The 14,569-nt window shown below is 55.8% G+C and overlaps 2 protein-coding genes across 2 annotated transcripts; one reads left to right on the forward strand and one right to left on the reverse strand.

Moving 5' to 3' along the window:
* Window positions 1-427: 427 nt before the first annotated feature.
* On the reverse strand, window positions 428-7,914 carry NCLIV_002590 (phthalate dioxygenase reductase subunit, related; the record flags this gene model as incomplete). Its single annotated transcript, XM_003879757.1, has 14 exons — window positions 428-466; window positions 683-898; window positions 1,400-1,496; window positions 1,810-1,945; window positions 2,534-2,598; window positions 3,233-3,400; window positions 3,994-4,106; window positions 4,803-5,042; window positions 5,440-5,576; window positions 5,806-5,892; window positions 6,102-6,308; window positions 6,843-6,923; window positions 7,184-7,276; window positions 7,548-7,914. 14 exons carry the CDS (start codon window positions 7,912-7,914, stop codon window positions 428-430), a joined length of 2,046 nt encoding a protein of 681 aa, XP_003879806.1.
* A 164-nt stretch (window positions 7,915-8,078) lies between these two features.
* NCLIV_002600 (putative peptide chain release factor 1) lies at window positions 8,079-14,039 on the forward strand (the record flags this gene model as incomplete). Its single annotated transcript, XM_003879758.1, has 8 exons — window positions 8,079-8,092; window positions 10,035-10,575; window positions 10,909-11,022; window positions 11,588-11,893; window positions 12,683-12,769; window positions 13,212-13,298; window positions 13,492-13,578; window positions 13,806-14,039. The coding sequence occupies 8 exons, from the start codon at window positions 8,079-8,081 to the stop codon at window positions 14,037-14,039; spliced, it is 1,470 nt and encodes a 489-aa protein (XP_003879807.1).
* Between the last annotated feature and the right edge of the window lie 530 nt (window positions 14,040-14,569).

The following is a 14,569-nucleotide window of genomic DNA, read 5'->3' on the forward strand; positions in this document are numbered from 1 at the left end:
ACGAACTGCCTCGCATCCCCTAAAAATATACGCACCTCTTTGTAGTTGTCTCTTGCACATGCCCGCGAGCCTACAAAACATGTCGCTGCGAGAAGAGGAGAGCCAGGGACTTGGCTCACTTGACTCCGACATTTCCTGCTTTACAAAGCACCCCACCTCGAGTTCCCCATTTGCCTTTCGTGAAAGGGACACGCCATTGAGGCGGGGGACCTCTTAACTGCCTCTACCGCTCTTTGTCTTTCATTCCGGGAGACAGACTAACGGCACGTTACACCCTGACGGCGCCAGCAAGGCTTCTCGTCCTCTGACTCGCCCCTCTCCGGCCGCTGCCTTGTAGACCGCGTTTTCTTGCCCTCCTTGTTGGGAACAACACGAAACACGTATTCATCGCTTCACAATCTCAAACGCACACCAACTTGAAAACGCATCAAACCAGTCGCTTGACAGTCTTGGTGGCCGCCGCCTCCTGCAGGCGACACAGGGAGACACACGAGAGAGACCAGATGAGACCCGCACGACGGCCCAGGTTCACGTTTCAGGAGCGACGCGCGCAGGAAAAGGCAGCCTGACCGTACGCCCCCGTGCCAGGACACCCACCGACGCCGCCTGCATGCACCGTGAAGAACACGGTTGCCGCGCGGACACAGCACACACAACGTGCGCCGCTGGGACAATCTCTTACCTTGGCCAGCGCCACAACATCTTGGGAGTTCTTCAGACCTTGACGCAACTCTCGTGCGCCGCTGGGACAATCTCTTACCTTGGCCAGCGCCACAACATCTTGGGAGTTCTTCAGACCTTGACGCAACTCTCCGGGCGACGGCATCAAATTCTGCTCGAGAAGCTCCACCGCCGCCACGGCGACCGGATCGCGAGCCATCGTGCACACGGCTGTGACCTGGAAGAACGAAAAAGTGGAAGTGGGGAGACGTCGATCCGCGCACGCCCGCGAAGGAGGCAAAGCGTCGAAACACTGAAGATCGCCGCAGTGCGCCTCTCGCGCAGTGGCGAAATCGCGACCGCTCGTTTGCAAACGGTGGCGCGATGTCAAACACCAGAGGGAGGACGAACAGGGCGACTCGACACGGAGCGTCTCAAAAACACGGGGCGGACTAGGAAGGAGCGAACAGTGTGAACAGGAACCTTACGCCAAACGACAGAAAGAAGTGAAGAAATGCGCCCCAACTCTCCACAGTCCCGGCCAGGTCACCCGCCAACCCACGACGAAGGCGATTGCACCCGCCGCAGATATAAAAAAGGTGAGGCCCGCGAGAGAGGACACGGGACGAGGAGACGGAGACACGAATATGGCGAGAAGATTAAGACGCCAGGGAGAGACGGAGGAAAGAGAAAAGGGGAATAGGAGCAAAGAAGAAACGCGTGTGTTCCCCTGTCTTACGCGGTCATCCTTGACATAGTAGGCAACAAACTCTTGCTTGTCAATGTCGCCCTCGACAATAACCTCTTCGAAGCCGCTGCCGACCCATCCTGCAAATCTGTCCAGAAGCGAAGCGCAAAAAAGAACACCGCCAAAGCCAGTGCAAAACGTAGCAACCTAAAGAGGACACAAAACGCTTGAAAGCATCAAGCGACGCACGCGACACACGAAACACGGCTCCTCGACGAATGAAGAAAAAGTCGACAAATGAGGCGCATCCATCCTTCTCCCCTCCAGATTGTACTCAGCACAAAAACGTGCCGGGGAACGCGGGAAGCGGCCTCCCTAACGCTTCGCGAGAGGTCGGCCCTCAAGCGGTTTGCAGTTTCGTTGCTTCCCTCGCGAAAGGACGTGTGAACTGGTTTGCTCACCGCATCGCTTTCCCAAAAATCATCGTCCAGAAGAAGGGAATCTGCGTGAATGGCACGTGTCGACCGAGCATGTTGAGAGCCGCGACTCGCCCCTGCTGCATCGCCACAGCCCAGTGCTCCACACGGATCTCCTCGCCTGCGGAGAAACATTCGACGGCAGAAAGAAGGGACTGCCGGGAGAAAAGGTCCACCCAGCACTCGCCGCTTGAGACAAGACGGGAAACCGGCGCCGCGAGGACAAGCGCGAAACGCGCCGGAAGAAGGCCTCCCTGGCCGCTGCGCGGCACCGCAAGAGCCGCGAGGCGTTTCTGCCCAAAAATGCGAAAAATGGAGCCCAAGTGCGAGAGGTGAAGAGGGTCCTCGCCCCGCCGTCGAGATCGCGTCGCAAAGGTAAGCGAGATTCAAAACGAACATCATGATATTCACTTTGGTAGTCTAGGTAAGAGAAGCTGGCGACGTGCAGGCGTTGCAGGACGCCACGCGTACGGTGGGGCGAATACGACGGAGCCCAGACGGAAGCACGCGGGGGTGCACTACGAAAGCACAGGGCACAGACGACTAACGGTTGCCGCGGAAAAGACCACGAGAGTGAGAAAGCCGAGCTCCAAATGTGTTCGGCAGGGCACACACGAACGGAAGGACGAAGCGAAACTACGGAGGCGACGCGCGAACACGCAGACGGCCGGTCTCCAAGAGAGCATCCCGGGCGAGGAAAAGACCTTACCCGTCTTCACATATGGGTACGTGGCAATGTCACCGGCCACGTAGACATCCGGGTTGGAAGGAAGTCTGCACACATCAACGCAAAGCATCTTCACAACAAACATGCAAGATGCAATCTCTCTACGCCCGTCCTCAGTCCATACATTTATACCCATATTTATACATGCATATACATGTATACATACCCACATGTATATATATATATATATATATTGCGGTATACGCACATCGCTAAACACATGCGTGAGTGTTTAAGTAGATGTGTATAGAGAGATAAATATGTATGAATATATCTAGAGGACAAAACCGCATGCAGAGTGGTAATAGACCGCTCCACACAGTTACCACCTCCGCGAGCAGACCACCGCTCAAGTACGCAAAAGAAATTTGCAGATGCCTCACCACCCCCGTGGAACTATTCTTTGAACGCATGAACGTCTTCAGCGTGGCGAGCTGCTCATGCGAAAGATGGCAAATCGCACGCTTCTTCAACCCAGAATCACAAACCCGTACACCTGGAAACGCACCGCGTCCCACATATATATATATATATATATATATATATATATATACATATATGTATGTATATACGTATACTTTTATATTTATATATGCGTGTATATTTGGATGTGTGTATATACGATTATGTCATTTAGATAGCAGTAAATGTTTGTGGAAGTGTGGATGTGCAGTTCCTTACCTGAGAAGCGGGTCGGTGACGATTGACCCGTCGCGGGCGAGAGCGAAGTCTGCCTGGTTCGCGAGGAACTTCGTGGCAGGGACTGAGCCGATTCCCACGAGGACGATGTCTGCTTGGATGATTTCCCCGGAGGCGAGCTCGACACCAGTGACGCGGTTGCGGGTCGACCTGGAGAGGAAAAGACAAGCCGTGACGCAACGCCGGTGGACTGCGACAGAGAAGACTGCGGCACAAAACGGGACGGAGATTGCAAGCACGGAGCAGTTGTCAAGCGACCGGAGACGAACCGAGAACGAAGCACCTGTCGCGACGCGGGCGCGAGCGTCGAGAGACGCGATAACCCTCTCGCCTCTTTCTCCTCAGGGGCGACGTGCGCTCTCGCGGCGTCAGTCCTCGCCGTGTTCGCCAAAAGAGCGATCCGTTTCGTGTGGGCATGCGATGCGCGTCGAACCACGTGTTTTTTGTGTCTTGTTCCATCTTTTACACGTCAGTTGTCTTCTCTTCGAGCTCCGGTCCACGTAGGATACGCACAGATGTGTGAACTGAAATCTGCTTTCAGGTCTCCATACCAGCCGGTTGTTTGTTCTCTTCCTCCCTCCACTGCTCCGTCTTCTTGTTTGAAGACCAGGCGCGTGCCCCACTCGGCTTTTCGTCTTCATCATTTGCGTTTTCCTTTTGTGGGCCTTGCACTGTGTGTGTTTTGGCCTTTCTGGTTGGTCCTTTTCACCTGGCTACCTTTCAGGGGGAGACAAGGCACCTACGTGAAACCTGTCACTTTGCTGTGCGGGTAGTAACGCACGCCTTTGCCGGTGATCAACTGCTTGATGCTTTCGCCTACGCGATGTCCCAAGATCCTCTCGAAAGGGACGCTCTCCTGAACAGAGGAAACAGCAAGAAAATGCGCCAGGGAAATCACAGATCAACGCGAAGCCGTTGCTCGAAAACACACACGGGGAGCAAGCAACAGTTGTCTTCTCGGCGTTCGCCGCCTGCATGCGACAGCCCACCCCCAGACAAAAAAACACTCGCTCGCTCTCTTCCCGGCATCACAGCCGCTTGCATTGTTCCTCCGCTTCTCTTCTTTTCCCTCGTTCAGTTCCTTCTCTTCTTCCTTCTCTTCCTTTCCTCTCATTCTCCTCTCTTTCTCTTCTCTCTTCTTGCTTTCCTCTCATTCTCCTCTCTTTCTCTTCTCTCTTCTTGCTTTCCTCTCATTCTCCTCTCTTTCTCTTCTCTCTTCTTGCTTTCCTCTCATTCTCCTCTCTTTCTCTTCTCTCTTCTTGCTTTCCTCTCATTCTCCTCTCTTTCTCTTCTCTCTTCTTGCTTTCCTCTCATTCTCCTCTCTTTCTCTTCTCTCTTCTTGCTTTCCTCTCATTCTCCTCTCTTTCTCCTCTTTCTTCTTCTTCTTCTCTTTCTCCTCTTTCTTCTTCTCCTTCTCTTTCTCCTCTCTCTTTCTTCTTCTCTTTCTCCTCTCTCTTTCTTCTTCTCCTCTCTCTTTCTTCTTCTCCTCTCTCTTTCTTCTTCTCTTTCTTCCTCTCTTTCTCTTCTCTCTTTTCTCTTTCTTTGCTCTCACCTGGCCGATGACTGTGACATTTTTGCAGCCGCGTCGCTGGAAGGCGGAGGCGAGTTCGACGCCGACAAAGGAGGAACCGATGATGGCTACTCGAGGGTTCGAGTTGAAGCGGCTGTTTTCCTCCAGGAACTTCCCGAGTTCCTGAAGATCGTTCACGTCCCGCACCGTGAAGATGCCACGGGCGGTCCCGTTCGGCAGCCCCGACAGGCGACGCGTCTCGCTTCCAGTGCAGAGAAGAAGCTGCGCGCCAGGAGACAAAACGAGTTGCGCGACGACGTCGAAAACAAAGGGAAAAAGAGAACCCATTTCGTCACACACAAACCAAACGCCCTCGCCTGCGGGCTTCATTTCCTCCTCTACGGTACACAAAGACACTGGAGTCGAGAGATCTACAACTGCAACCCATATACCGCAGTACCTACAAAGGTGCACGCATGCCCTTCATACAAATACATACATATACATGTGTATGTATATATACGTAGATGCATGTATGTATGTATGGCTATTTTTTCTCTGGATCTCTGTCGATGTGTAGATTTTTATAGATCTGCATTGGGCGATATAGACCTGAATGAGCGGAGGAAAGCGTCTCGATGTACGATGAATTTGCAATACTTCCTCGGATGCCTCTTACTTTATCGAAGTTCACATCTGCCGCGCCTCCCTCGAGGCGGACGGTCTTTTTCTTCAAGTCGACACCGACGGCGCGAGAGTTGAGGAGCACCTGAACGTCCAGCTCCTCCTGAAGAGTCTGCAGAGGGCGAAGAAGAACTGGAGAAAAAAGACAAGAAAGCGAAGCAGAGATCCTTTGCATGCTGCGAAGCAACCAAGAGGTGCTCAGAGAAGAAAGGGAAGAACGACGCGCAGGAAACGCGTGGCGGTCTGCCGGAGCGGATGCAAAGGGATAACCGAGAGGGAATGGAAACGGAGGCGGAGACGTCTGTAACAGCAAAGAAGAAAGAGAAGACGAGGTGAGGCGAGGAAACGAACGCTGACTTACTATTGTCAACTTTCGCGTTGAGATTCTTCGTCAGCACCGGGCGGTCGTAGGGAGGGACCGACTCCTCGCAAATCATGACAATGCGGCCTAAAAAAAAGACAAAAAGAGACCCAGCACGCGAGAATCAATCATGAATGCAGGTAGCCACGCTCATGCAAATATGCAAATACAGGCCGAGATCCATTAGGTGAGCGAGGCCGGGGGTGAGCGAGGCCGAGGGAGTGTAGAGTCGGGTAGGCCGCCTAAGCTTTGTGTGAAGGGAGTTGTAAAGCGATGTGGAAAAGGAAATCCCTTACCGTCGAAGCCTTCCGCGCGGAGAGTCTCAGCAGCTGTCGCCGCCGCTGCCCCGCCTCCGAGGAGAACGAACGTCTCCGTTTTTTTCCCTTTTTTCTCCTTCGCGTACACCCCCTTCGCCCGTACGGTCACCTCGTCGGGGATCTGCGCGACGACACGTCCGTTCTTGACTTCGATGGCGTACGTTGGAATTGCGCTGAGCGCGGGCCCTAGACGAAGGAGAAAAGACAGAAAAAAAGGAAAAAAAGAGGATCAGAACAGGGAGGGCATGCAGGAGCTGTAGCGGGGGCCGCCGTCTCGCGACCGTCGTTCACTTGAACAGACCATTCAAAAAGGGAAGCGCGGAGGGGGGGGGGGGGGGAGGAAAGGAAGGGGAAAGGCGGGAAGACAGCAAAGGTGGAGTGAGAGAAAAAGAATGAGAGAAGCGACAGAAAGCGAGGGACAAAGACACAGTGAGAGAGATCCAGAGAGAGAGGAGAAAGAACCCCAGAGAGGCATGGAAAGAGAGAGAAACGGGGAGGGAAAGAGAGAGAAAAGGAGAGAGAAACGGGGAGGGAAAGGGAGAGAAAAAGAAGAGAGAAACGGGGAGGGAAAGAGAGACGGAAATAGAGATATAGAGAGAAAGGAGACAACCAGAGAGAGAAGAAGAGAAAGGGAGGGAGAAAGAGCGAGGAGATAGAGAGAACGAGGTAAACAGTGAGAAAGATAAAGGTAGAGGACTGACAGTGAGTGGCTGAGCTCACCGTTCACACATTTTCCAGTTTCAAGGTCGAACTCGGCATCGTGGAACGGGCACGTGACGGTTCGCTTCGCCGTGACGATACCTGGGCCGAACCGGAGAAAAGAGAAAAGAAGATGGAAAGATAGGAAGGCACCTGGAAAAACGAATCACCCGTAGATCACCGACACGCGGGAGAAAGAAGTGCCGCAGGAAACCGAGAAGAGGGAGAGGAAAGCGAGGAGGGAGAGAATACGGGAGCGATACCGAAGCGACGGCGGCCTCAGCAGAAAAAGGAAAAGAAAAGGACGAGAAGATGGAAAAGAAAGGAACGAGAAAAGGACAGGCGAGAACGCGAAACCGTACCTTTCACGAGAGATGCGCTGTAGTGGCTGCAGCTTGCTCCAGTGCAGTAGAAAGTGCCGTCGGCAGTTCGTGAGAGAAGAACTTTGTCTTTTCCTGAGGCGGCGAAGAGCACAGGACGGAAAAAGCAGAAGAGATAGCGGCAAGCAGCGCGGCTGCCTCCTCCCCGATATGTCGCTTGCAGTGGAGTTCCTGGCGAGGAGGAAAAGCCTTCAACCGGCACCACCAGGCTCTCCCCTGCTGCACGCGGTCTTCCTGTCGCTCTCTGCTCCCTTCTGGCCAGCGCGCGCCTCCGGTTTCCACCCTCTCTTCCCTCCGGTCCCTCCCTGTCTCTCCACCTTCTTCTGTCCGCCTCTCGTTCTCCTACCGCCGTTCACGGCGACCTCGTAGAGTCCGCCTTTCTCGAAGTCTTCGACTGCTCCGAGGTCGACGGCCTTCCCTTTTGGTTTCTCTGCGCAGGCAACTGCCCGCGGAGCGTTTCCGAACGCTCGGGCGAGGCGCTTGTCGGCGCGCTGATAGCTGTCGGAGAAGAAGACGACGGAGGAGACACCCGCAGCGAGGGCCGCCCAGAGGCGGATTCGCGAAGACGCGTCGAAGGATTTCTCGTCCGCCGCCTGCTTGGCAGCGAGAACGCCTGGGGACACGCACGCGGCGCGAGCAGGCTCGGACGGCGAAGAAAGAAAGAGAGTTCTCTGGGCGAGGCGCCGCCACGCCTGTTCAGGGACGCGAACCATGTTGGGGAACACGGAGGAAAGGCGAGACGCAGGGGGAAAGAGGAAAAGAGAAAGAGGATTCACGGCTCAGTCTTTGTAACGTTCAAGGAAGGCGACAGCCAACGGAGCAGGGTGCATGCGCGTCGGACTTTTTTCTGCGCTTGCGGGTTGGAACGAGCGGAGCGATGGAGCACGCAAAGTGAGAAAGGAAAGTGAGTTTCCTCTTTCTGAGCTGAGGAAAAAAGGAACCCGGACGAGCTCCTTTCGGAGGGAAACGCGCTCTCGCTCTCGCGATCTCGCGATCTCTCGACTTGTGCATATACACACATGCGACGCGCGCGCGCGCAATGCCGACTGCTCGAAGGGAGAGAGACACCCGAAATGAGGAGAGAGGTCTCGCCGGCGGGGGTTCCAGCCTTTGGCGAAAAGTGGTCAAACGCGTTTCCGACGCTTCCGGAAGCCGACACAAGAACATCTGGAGACAGTTTCCGTGAGAAGTTCAGACGGGAGATCTTCTCTTGCTCGCCCGTGGACGCGCCGTGCAGGTTCCAGCTCGGAAAGAGAACGCACGCGAGTGCGCCTTGTCTCTCTCGTGGGCTGCAGCCGCCGAAGAGTCCGCGGCGGACAGCTTCTCTTGTTCTCGCTGAGGCAGAGCCTGTAAAAGACGCTCCTAAGGACACACACACTCCAGGCAGAAAAAGGGAGAACGGAAAAACCGAGAGAAATCGAGAGAAACCGAGAGAAAGCGCGAAAAAGCGCGAGAGGCGATTGTGTCTGGAATAGTTGGCGGCGCCTCGTTCACGCCTTCGTGTCGAGACGAGCGTTCGCCCGCAGTCGTCGAACATCGGTGATATATTTTGCGAGGCCGAGCTCCGCTGCTCTCGGCGTCGGCGTTGTCTTGTTCTCACTTGCATGCGCGCGCGTTTGCGGCGGCGCCTGACAAGACAGAATCGACGGTTTCTTCTTTCTCTTCGTCGTGGAACCACGGAGATTCTTTCCTTCTCCACTCTGGGGTCAATTCCCGCTTCTCTTTCCTCTCCCTCCAGTCGCTTCTCCGTCGTTCCGGGTCGCCTGTGTCTCTCCGGGAGTCTCCTGAGGACGCCTCTGTCTCCTCTCTTTTCTCTCTCCTTCCCACTTCTCTCTCTCTTTGCCTTACTCTCTTTTCTTAAACCCCCATCTCTCTCCTTGCCTCTCTCTTTTCTCATGTCTCTCTCTCCTCGCTTCCTTTCCACCTTCATCTGTGTCTTCTCCGGAGGCTTCGCCTGTCACACTGTCCCAAAGACGATGTAGAGGAACAGAGTTGCTGGCCGTGGAGGCCGTATTCCGACAGACTCTGATGTCTTCTCTTGGTTACGCTCACATATTCTCTCTCTCTGCTTTTGTGTGTACTCTCGTTCTGCTCCATGGACACCCGACATGGGGCGTTCCTCTGTCGTGTGTCTCTCTCTCCTGCGTCTGTGCTTCTTGTCCCTCTCATTTCTCTTCTTCGCTTCCTCCCCCTGCGCAGACGGGGCGTCCTTCATTTCTCCTTCTTCTCTTCCGAGCAGGCGCGCGTTTGCCTTTCCTTCCTCGTCTCCTTTTTCTCTCTCTTCGCTCTCTCTCTTCCCGTCCCCGTCCGCTCCCCTCGCGACTTCTCGCCGCTTCTCTGCGAACTCGACCGTCTCCGCTCCATCCCTCGCCTTTGCTGGCCTCGCCCACACCATGTCTCTCTCGGCGCCTTCGCCATGGAGACAGGAAAGGCTCCACTGCGTCATGGATCCGTCTATCCCGTCTCACTCTTCGCGCGGTGCCCTCTGTTCTCCCTCTCCCCCCGTCGCGGCTTCGCGCTCCCCGTATCAGAGACTGTCTTGCTCTACTTCTTCTCGTTCTCCTTCTCGTTCTCCTCTTTTCTGTTCATCCCTCGCTTTTTCTCGCTCCTCGGCTCTGTATCCCTCTCGCTCCTCCTCTCCCTCTCCTTCTTCTCTTTCCTCTTCTCTCTCACCCTTCTCCTTTGCGGATTGGGTTCGACGGCAGGCGGGGCGACGGCGATGGACGTCCTGTCGCGCGTCTGAGAGGAGAGAAGAGACGGCGGAGAGGAGAGACGGGAAGCGCCGAGTCGTCTCGAGTGTCTCTTCCGCGTCAGAGTTTTTTCTCCTTTCCAGCCTGAGGGAACTTCGCGCCGCTGCAGCCGGTCTCGTCGCCGGTGCGTCAGCTTGCCCCGAGGAATCCAACCCTCCAGGCGACGCCGTAGACTCGCCGTCCTCTTCGGCGTTTTGGAGCAAGCAGGGACGACGAGCGCCTCGAGGGTCCGTGCCGAAGAACGTGATTTCTTTGTGTCAGCAGCTCGGCGTGTGGGAAGAAGAGAGAGACAACCTGACCCAGCTGGAGGCGGAGCTCAGGGCTGTGGAGACAGCCAGAGGGAGAGGCGAAGACTCGTCAAAAAGTGACAGTCCGAGAGAACAGCGGTGCGCGCGAGAGATAGAAGAAGAGGGAGAAGCCGAGCACGCGCGCAGTGGACAACATGGAGAAAGAGGAGAGGTGAACGGGGACGAAGGCCGAGGCGGCGAAAAAGAAAGGAAGGAGAGATCCAGGGAGGGCGGCAGAGAGAGAGAACGCAGCGAGGAGGAAGAACTGATTCTTTTGTTGCAGCAGGAACGCGAAGAGGCGCAAGACAGGCTAAGAGCTGTTGAAGAAGCGATCGAGGTGCGAGAGAGGAAATGAGGGTTCCTTTTCCACTTTGAACGGGCGCGGGATTCCATTCATTAGGAAAAACAGGTGGGAACTCGAGACACCATCGCGCCTACCGCTTCGAAACCGTTTTCACCCTCTCTGTTCTCGACCTTTTGCCACGGTGTCCGTCTTGTCCGTTTTTTTCGCAAGTGAAAACTCGCCCCTGTCCCTCTCGACGCACGAGCAGGGGAAACTGAGGCGGGACAAAACGGCAGGGCATTTCTGCGGGGCCGGTTTTCTTTCGGGTGGATTCCGCGTCGCCGTTTCCACGTTTTTGACGACGCGCTCTCTCTTCGCCTGTCGCAGAAAGTGGCGCTGATGCCAGAGGAAGAGAACAAAAACGCGAATGTGGCGATCGTGGAGATCCGCCCCGCCGCAGGGGGCGAAGAGGCTCAGCTCTGGGCGACAGATCTCGCCGAGGTGAGAGAATCGCGGGAACAAAGAGAGAAGGGACCTGGACTTCACTCAAGATCTCTTGTTTCGCCTCCATTTCTCTTCTCCCGCCTCTCCTTTCCTACCTTCCAAGTTCGTGTGCACACACCGTCTCTTCACCTAGACTTCTGAATCTCGTACAGAAGGGCAGACACAGATACTTGTACGGAGAGCGACACGATATAAAACAGTATAAATGTATGAATATGTGAGCGTACACGTATATGGGCGAATATATGAACAGAATCACACACATATATACATACGTGTATGCATGCGCACATACATACATGCATGCATACATACATACATGCATATGTAGATATAATTGTGTGTCGGATAGAAAATGGGAATCTTAAAGGGTCATGTGTGTATGCATGCATACGTATGTATATCTGTATGCATGCAGCTTTTCGTGGTTGTTGGCTGCGCCTGTTTTCTTTCTTTTCGCGTCTTATATTTGGATGTGGCGCGAACCCTTCGTCCTGTTTTCGCGGCGCTGGCGCCTCCCCCACCCTCGTTTTCTGGCGTTTCTCTTTCTCTCTCTTGCGAGATGTACACGCGTTTTTTCGAGCTCCAGAAGACTTGGAGGTTCGCTCAACTCCAGCTGGCGGGGCCGAACGCGGGCTCCAAATCTCCCGCTTTGCAGCGGCGAGACGACGCGGCGCCTGCGCGGCGCAAATCGCGTGCAGGCTCTTCTCGGCCAACCTCGAAGGAAGAAGAACGGAACGCCGTCTCTGGCGCTCTCGGCGGCGTCACCTGCATTGCCTTCCGAGTCGAGGGCCCCGGGGTGTACAGACAGCTGCTGAAGGAGAGCGGCGTGCACCGTGTTCAGCGAGTGCCTCGCACTGAAACTCAGGTACACGGCGGAAGGGCGTTTCGAGTCTGCGCTGCTTGCGTCGTTTGCAAAAAGCGAGAAGACACCCCGTTTCTGGTTCACTTCGTGGCTCAACACGCCTGCACGGGAGGCTCCTCGCGCGCTCCGTCTGTGACTCCGCAGCGCACGCGTTCGAGAAGGGAATCGCGGCAAAAGTGCGCCGTGGACCAGAGTTCCAGAACAGAGCCTCTGTGACACGCGGAAGGAATTCCGAAACCTCTCCGAGAGTCTTCGTCTTCCCATTCCGCTTTCCTTTCTCGCGCTGTCGCCTTCTTCACAGGGTCGGATTCACACTTCCACGGCAACTGTCGCGATCGTCGCTGAGCACGTACGGACGTCTCTCTCGCCCCAGTTTTGGTTTTCTCCGCAGGCGCAAACTCGTCGAATTTGCACGCAAACGCCTGCTTCGACATGTCTTGTCCAGTTTCCGTGCTCTTCCAACCCTCGGTCTGCCTTCTCGACTCGCCTTCTCGTGTCTCTCTTTGGAGCCTCTCCGCCTGTCGCCGTTTCCCCCTCGTGTCTCGCACTGTCCCTGCTGTCTCTTCGTGTCTCCAGGTGGAAAACCCTTTCCGGCGTTTGCCGCACTTTGGTCGTTGCTCGCGTTCTCTCCGTCAGCTCCTCGCGCGCGTGTGTGTCTGTGACTCCGTTTTCGTTTCCGTTTTTCAAAGCGGTGCCGGTTTGATGCGTTCTTCTCCGCCTCGTCTCTGCGCGCCCGTCGCCTGCCGTGCCTCCCACGCCGCGCGCGTCTTCCGTGTCGATCGTTCTTCTTAGAACTTCCAAGGCGTGGCGCTCGACGAAGCAGACCTCGTTATTCGCACGGCCCGCTCGTCAGGCTGCGGCGGCCAGAACGTCAACAAGGTAGGACGTTTTTGCCTCCCCGGAGACGCATGAATTTTTCTCCGCAAACAAGGCGGTGTCCGATCTCCCCGGGGCATTCTCGCCCCGTCGGCTGCGTGTGTGTGTGTGTCTCTTGGGGAGAATGCACGGTTCTCATCCAAGATATATATTTATCTCTCGCAGGTTCGGTCTCCTGGAGCTGCAGACCCTCTCTCGGGCACGCCGGCGCCTGAGGACGGAGGCCGCAGAGTGTGCGGGAGGATTCTGAGATCTACCTCTCTCCTCGTCCAGGTGTTATTTCACAGGTGTTTTTTTTCCGGCGCCGTTTCGCCGCTTTTTTGGCCGCTCGAATCGCTCGTCACGCGAGACCGGTGACGGAAAGGGAGAGAGAAGTCGGAAGACGCCCCGGGAGGCTTCAAGTCTCTTTCCTAGCCTTGCTGTGCGTTCGGTCTCTGTCCCTCAGGTCGAAACCGCCGTCGATCTCCTGCATGCGCCGACCGGAATTCGCATCTTTTGTCAGCAGGAGCGGACCCAGGCCGCAAACAAAAAGGTGCGTCCCCTGGCGCAGCAGCCACGCGCGACTCCAAACGCGAAACGAGAGGACACCGGAGAGGAGATGGAGAGAGAAGCAGGCAGAGAAGGGAAGCAAAAGGAGAAAAGTAGGGACAGCGGTTTGAGGCGATCGCGGAGCCACACAGACGGAGTCAGAGGAGACACATGTGTGCTTCTTTTGGGGCCTGCAGGCTGCGAAGGAAATTCTGCTGAAGAAGTTGGCCGCTCGCCACGAAGAGGAAGTCGTCCAGCAAATGCGAGAAGAACGGCGAGAGCAGGTGCGTTTCCATTTCCGAGTTTCCTTCTCTTTCTCCTTTTCGGTCTCCTTTCTTCGTCTGCTTTTTGTGTGTGTCTTCTCTTGCATTCTCTGCCTCTTTTCCCACACGACACCCGTCTCTCAGCTAGAAGACTGCGCGGAACCCTACGGATCCTTGGCTGGGCATGCGTCTCTCAGTGCGCGTCGCGCTCTCTCTGAACGCGTTTCCACTGTGTTTCTTCCCTCCAGGTCTGCTCGGGCCTGAGAAGTGAGCGCGTGCGCACCTACAACTTTCGAGACGGACGCGTGAACGAGCATCGCCTGACCGGCGGCGAAGGCCTCTTCGCCTTGAAGCCGATCCTCGAGGGGCAATTGCATGCGCTGCATGCGCGGCTGGATCGGCAAGAAGCCGAGCAGCGTGTGCGGCAGATGGTCGCGGAACTCAAGGCCAAGGAAGCGAGCACGCGCAAGGACGGGAGGTGACGAAACGAAAGCGCGACAAGTCTCAGCTCAGGCAGCCCGCGGAGGGCCCCCCGCCGGAAAACGCGAGAGGCAGGCATCGCGCAAAACAGAGGAAGCCAGTCAGCGAAGATCCAGAAGGATCCGCGCAAAGCATAGCAAAGACAGAAGAGAAACGAGAGAGAGGCGCAACGAGAGAGCCGCTGTGCGTGGACGCACCCTGACAGCGAAAACGTTTTCACGCCTGCGAGCAGTAGCAGAGCGTAGTCGGTTTTTCAAAACAGAGACACCGAGAACCCCTCAGCCACACATCGTCGCAGGACGCCGTCCCGTCGGCTGGGCTTAATCGCCTGCGATGGAGAGGTGTTCTCCCTTGCATCGTTCTGTGTCCCCGCTCGTTTCACGGCCCATGTACTTGTCCGTAGGTCGCGGTCTACACGTCAGCCGCGCTCTACGTCTAAAACGCTTGCGCGCGGCAACAGACAAAAAAACGAACAAAAGTGTGTTTGTGGCAGCGACACGCCCGCTGCGACTCGTCGCCGCTCGCGACCAGC

This window comes from Neospora caninum, chromosome Ib (assembly GCF_000208865.1).
Source record: "Neospora caninum Liverpool complete genome, chromosome Ib".
NCBI lineage: Eukaryota > Apicomplexa > Conoidasida > Eucoccidiorida > Sarcocystidae > Neospora > Neospora caninum.